The sequence below is a fragment of the Vipera berus genome (assembly GCF_964194415.1).
Source record: "Vipera berus genome assembly, chromosome: 1".
NCBI classification, from domain to species: Eukaryota; Metazoa; Chordata; class Lepidosauria; order Squamata; family Viperidae; genus Vipera; species Vipera berus.
In genome coordinates, this window is record NC_138202.1 from 118,933,026 (window position 1) to 118,939,664 (window position 6,639).

At 36.4% G+C, this 6,639-nt stretch overlaps 1 protein-coding gene across 1 annotated transcript; it reads left to right on the forward strand.

Moving 5' to 3' along the window:
- Positions 1-958: 958 nt before the first annotated feature.
- Positions 959-1,897, forward strand: LOC308660021 (olfactory receptor 5AS1-like; the record flags this gene model as incomplete). The annotated part of the gene is made up of 1 exon (XM_081314228.1): positions 959-1,897. The coding sequence occupies one exon, from the start codon at positions 959-961 to the stop codon at positions 1,895-1,897; it is 939 nt and encodes a 312-aa protein (XP_081170354.1).
- Positions 1,898-6,639: the final 4,742 nt, after the last annotated feature.

Genomic DNA, 6,639 nt, shown 5'->3' on the forward strand with positions numbered 1-6,639 from the left:
AATAGAATAATGCTTTGTAAGAGTTACAAATAAATAAAAAGATGCCAATAACCTTTCCTTTCCTTTCCTTTCCTTTCCTTTCCTTTCCTTTCCTTTCCTTTCCTTTCCTTTCCTTTCCTTTCCTTTCCTTTCCTTTCCTTTCCTTTCTTGCAAAAGACAGGATATTTACAAGGTTTTTCCCAGTATTTATATGCTGTTGCTTTGAATTGTCTTGTTTATAATAATTATTGTTATTGATGTATGCTGCCCTGAATCAGATGCTGAATAGAACAATCATATCAACATTAATAAATAATATTAGTTCTGGATAAAAGGCAACAAGGTAAATCTGGTCTGGTTTCTTATTAGATTACACAGACAAAACGTGCATAGAATTTTGTGCTTCAACATTCTGTCATCCTATCTATCCAAATCTGCTTCTGATTTTTATAAGCTATCTTCCCAACCATTAATAAAGCCAAGGAACAGTATATGATGTTGTTGTTGAAAAGCAGAGGCAAATGGTTTCCAAGACATGACAGGATACAATTTTATTACCTACTGAAAAATGCCTTGCAATATTGAAAACAGCCTTTCTCATATTGATGAATTCCAGATTTATTGGAATAGAATTGTCATAAAGTGCAGACAGTATGAGAAATGTCATGCTGGTTGGGATGATTTGATAAATTGATAAAACATTAGGTTGCAGAAGACTACTTTAAAGTATTATTCCATACCACAATCCCATCAGTTACTATAAGGTTCCTCTTTTAGAAATGAGGAAAGTAAGCAGAGAGGTTCACTTTGTCCAGTCTCTTATAGTGACATTCTAAGGGATTCTCAGACAAACACAAGTCCCCTTTTCTCACTCTGTTTCCCTCTCACACATAAGAACATATTTCTTCAGATGAATAATTATGCCATAACATCATTTTTCTTTTTTAGACTCCACTATTTCATAACACACATCAAATAGATGGCTGGAGAAAATTGTACTCTGATGGAAAACTTCATTCTTTTGGGATTCACAGACCATGTTGTCCTGAAAAACCTTCTCTTTGTGATCTTTTTGCTGATCTATATTATCACTGTTGTGGGAAATACTGTTATTATTTGGGTTGTGAAAATCAATTCTCACCTTCAAACCCCCATGTATTTCTTTCTCAGCAATTTGTCTTTCTTAGACCTCTGTTATTCTTTGGTTGTCACCCCCAAAATGCTTGTAAACTTCCTATCACACAAAAAAATCATTTCCTATACTGGGTGCATCTTGCAACTTTACTTTTATGCTGGTTTAGCAACTACAGAATGTTACCTTTTGGCTGTGATGGCTTATGACCGATACTTGGCTATCTGTAACCCATTCATGTATACATACATCATATCTCGAAGGATCTGTATCTCTTTGGTCGGCTTGTCATATCTGGCTGGATTCCTGAATTCTACAATCCAGACAGGATTCAGTTTACGAGTAATGTGTTGCAAAACCAATGTCATTGATCATTTTTTCTGTGATGGCCCCCCTCTGAGTTACCTTTACTGTTCTGATATTACACTCAATGAACTTTTGCAATTTATAATTGTTGGCTTTAATGTGGTCACTACCACATCATTGGTGTTTGTATCCTATTGCTGCATCCTCTTTACTATCCTCAGAATGGACTCCGTGGAAGGCAAGTACAAGGCTTTCTCTACTTGTACATCTCACTTGACAGTTGTCACCCTTTTCTATGGAACTCTCCTCTTCATGTACTTGCGTCCTACAACTAGCTATTCAATGAACACCGACAAAGTAGTGTCAGTCTTCTATACAGTGATAATCCCAATGCTCAACCCAATAATATACAGCTTGAAAAACAAGGAGGTTATAAATTGTATGAAGAAAATGTTAAAAAGAATGGCCTTTTCTAAATGAATTTTGTTTATATTAAACAAAACACAGACAAGATAGGGCAGTACAATACATACATGTTAATGAGCTATATTTCCATTTTTTTAAAAAAAATGCATTTCTTCTTAAATACAAATATGAATAGTTTGTGAATCATATATTTTCCAAGTAGATTGTGCCTGTGAAAGCATTTATTACTATTATTATTTCTTTAGTATCAACAAGCAAAACAGATTCTTGATTTTTTTTATAACATCTATTTATTAGGAAGCATTTGTAAGCGAAGGCTGAACTTCCACAGACCAAACATTTTGAAAAAGCTTCTGACATCTTGAAATAATTATTAAGCATTCCCAGTTTTAGAAAATCAAATTTTCAGAAATAGAAATATTTATTACAATTTAAGAATGAAGTTAATTAATCACAATTGTTTTATGTTTACTGGACCATCAAATAATGTTTTAAAAAAGTCTGGATATCAGATTTTTTGTTTCTGTTGGCACTGTATGAAATTTGAGGGGCAATGGTAGGTTGCTTTGTTTTTACTCAGATGATTTGATTCTATCATAATTCCCTTTTGGTTTCAAATTACAAATTATGTTAACACAGTCCTATAGTTAAGGCATAAATGTGATGTTGAATTCTATATCTAAAATATAGGATTTGACATTTTATGAAAAGTTTTGGCTTTACTAAGCCTTGGGTTCAAGAGAATAATTTTACACAGATGGAAAGAAACTTATTTTCCTAAAGTTAAAGAATGGATTCAAGATATATGTTTGCTATCAGGTTTTGAAAAGCCTTTATATACTAGAAGTGAAAGTTGGGGAATGTGTCCTGTATAGTCTAGATTTAATGATCAGTTTAGGGACTGAATTTTGGCTGTATAGAATTTAATGCAAGAGTTACAAATGCACATATGCATATTTGTACACTTGTAGCAGGAAATATATTTTTTATGTCAGAATGTTTCAGGTCATAGTATAAAAATCTCTGGAGCAATTGTCAACATTTTAACTAGTAAGTGTTAACTTCCTCAGAATTAATCTAACAACAGAAATTCAGAAATTCTCCAGCCTTCTCTAGAATTCTCTGCACTGAATCCGGATGATTGTTTCATCCAATGTTCTCCTGATAAAAAAAATATTTCCCCAGCAGTTTTTTAAAGGGCCATCTTACTGTGAACTGCCTTGACAACAATAGTAACAGTAGGAGAGTATTTCCATTTTTTTCAACAAGAAAAATTTTACATGTGCAAAATTATACCATTATGTGAATAGCCTGGTCATTTTCTACAGTGACTAAAATAATAGCAATAGCAGAAGCACATAGATTTATATACCGCTTCATAGTACTTTACAGCCCTCTCTGAGCAGTTTACAGAGTCAGCCTATTGCCCCCAACAATCTGGGTCCTCACTTTACCAACCTCAGAATGATGGAAGGCTGAGTCAACCTTGAGCCGGTGAGAATCGAACTGCCAAACTGCTGGCAGCCGTCAGTCAGCAGAATTCGCTTGCAGTACTAACCACTGCACCACCACAGCAAGATTCTAGGGAATTGGACAGAAATGCCAACTCCCTGAAAGAACATGGTAGAAAAATAGTTTCTCTTTGGTGAAACCATATTTGGTACCATATCTTTAAAAAAAATCCTAGAGCACTGGGGAACTACCAGAGTATTGGAAAAGAGCTGATGTTGGGCTGCCCTGCTCACTCGCATACACAGCTTATTAATATTCCCCAGCAATTCCCTTCACCAAAACCCAGAACTGTCCCAATTAATTCCAGCCACAAGCAGACCAATGTTAGTTCACAGAGCAATGGCCAAAGAGTTCACAAAGCACTTGAAAGTTTCTCAAACAAAATAAATCCTCCAGACAAATTCAAATCCACCAGACAAACTTAAATCCATGCACAAGAGAGCTCACAAGGCAAGAAAAGTCTAAAGTTTCCAAGGCATGATTTAATTCCAAACACTATGTCAATCCAAAGTGAGGCAGGGATGACGATGACCAGAACACACACAGCTAGAAAAGAAACACATTGTTCCTAGCAATGCTTCCCTCTGTCTGACATGCTAAATAGCCAGCTTCTGGCGCAACCCAGCAAGAAGGACAAGGCTTTCTCCTCTCAAGTAGTCTGGCTGACCTCTTCTACTCCTGCCTTTTCTCTGCCCTACATGTCCTTGGATCAGGTGTAGAAGGCAGTTCCTCCTCCTCTTCACTGACCATCTGCAACTGCATGCTTTCCCCAGCTGGAGCCTCAGCCAAATTTCTTCCAGACAACTGTTCAGAGCCATCAATCAACCCAACTTCTGACATGCCAGGAACCAGTTCATCCTCCCCCAAGCTGACCTCTACAGAGGTATCTGAGGAATTGTCTGTGGGAGTCATCACAGAAGTGGTTCCCATCTTCAAAAAAGGGGGGAAAAACAGACCCAAGAAACTACAGACCAACCAGCCTAATATCAATACCTGGGAAGATACTGGAAAAATAATTTTTAACAAACCCTTGCTTAACTCATTCTTTACATCAGTCTTCACACAAAAAGAAACTATAGCCCAACAAACCAAAAACATAACTGTAAAAGACAGACTAGAAATAAAAATTAAAATAAGCAAGAAAATGGTAAGAGAATACCTGTCTGACCTTGATGAATATAAATCACTGGGACCTGATGGATTATATCCCACAGTTCTGAAGGAGTTGGCAGATGTTATCTCAGAAACATTGTATCATATCTTTAAAAAATCTTGGAACACTGGGGAACTACCAGAGGATTGGAAAAGAGCTGATATGGTTCCCATCTTCAAAAAAGAAAAAAAACAGACCCAGGAAACTACAGACCAATCAGCCTAACATCAATATCTAGGAAGATACTGGAAATAATAATAAAAAAAAAACCCTGATCTGTGAACATCTATAAACAAATTTATAACTAGAAGCCAGCATGGGTTTGTTAAAAACAGATCATGCCAAACTAATCTTATTTCATTCTTCAACAAGGTGACTAACTTAGCAGATCAACAAAATCTTGTGGACATAGCATACTTAGACTTCAACAAGGCATTTTACAAAGTAGACCACAACCTACTTCTTGTTAAACTAGAAAAATGTGGGATAGACAGCATCACCATCAGATGGATTTGTACTGGCTAACAAGCCATACTCTATGAGTAGTCCTTAATGGTATTACATCTACACGGAGGGAAGCATGTACTCAGGTACACCAAAGTTCTGTCTTAGGCCCAGTACTCTTCTTAAATCACTTAGATGAGGGAATAGAAGGGGAACTCTTCAAATTTGCAGATGACACTAAACTAGAAGGAATAGCCAACACTCCAGAAGACAAGCTCAGGATCCAAAAAAGGTCTTGACAAACTTGAACAACAAGCCTTATCCAATAAAATGAACTTTAATGTGGAGAAAAGCAAAGTTTAGGCAGGAAAAACCAAAGGTATAAGTACAGATTAGGTGAGACCTGGCATAGGGTAACTGCATAGGGACCTTGGAGTCCTAATGGATGATTACTTGAATATGAGCCAGCAGTGTACGACAGCAACCAAAAAAGCTAATACAATCCTGGGTTGTATAAACAGAGGCATGGAATCAAGATCCCATGAAATATTAGGACTGGTTTATAAAATCCTAGTAAGACCACACTTGGAATTCTGCAACCAAAAAAGATACAACAAAAAAGATGTTGAGACTTTGGAAAAAGTTCGGAGAAGAGCACTAAAATAATCAAAGGCCTGGAGATTAAAACATATGAAGAATGATTGCAGGAATTGGGTATGGCTAAAGAAAATAAGGACTAGGTGTGACATGATAGCAGTATTCCAGTATTTGAGGGGCTGCCACAAAGAACAGGGGGTCAACATATTTTCCAAACCACCAGAGGGCAGGACAAGAAGCAATGAATGGAAACTTTTCAAGGAGAGAAGCAACCTGGAACTAAGAAGAAACATCCTAACAGTGAGGACAATTAACTAATGGAAATTGTAGGTGTTTCATCACTGGACATTTTAAAGAAAAGACTTAACAGCCACCTGTCTGAAATGGTATAGGGTCTCCTGCTTGAGCAGGGAACTGGACTAGAAGACCTTCAAGGTCCCTTCCAGCTCTATTCTGATTGACTGATCTGATTGGTGCTGGTATGAGAAGAGAAAATCCCCAGACATTTCTTAGAAAATTCTTTTCCCTAAAGGAAATTTGTTCCTCCGTGAACATGTAGCACTGGGGCAGAGAAATTACTCCTCTTTCATGCCAAGAGTAAATAGGAAAGTTAACTTTGAATCACAGCCTATCAGGAATATGGATCCCAGTGGTGTAAATACAAATAGGTAATTAATGCCATCCTTCCTGGGAGACATAGCCACTTCTTCAGGTGGAAGTCCTCATTCTAAGCCAACTTAACTCATTCTGAAAAGAATCAAAGAAGTACATTTTGTTTCTCATGAAGTGTTTGTAGGATATCATGGTAAGTGCACCTTATTTCTTCATCCAATGTGGCATTCAATATCTACTTAGACAAATAGAACAATCAGTCAAAATAAGGAATAAAGGTAAATCTTTACTGAAATTTTATATAGTGTTAGTGAAATAAACCTGTATTCATCAATAGAAAATATTTTCAAGATGATAGTAATATTTTTTTTACTCTGGATCTTTTATTAAAGAACCAGTGATTACATTTCAGAAAATGTTTGTTTGCAATACTTCTTCACGATTTCACTCCCACTATTCAAAACATGTCAATTCCTAG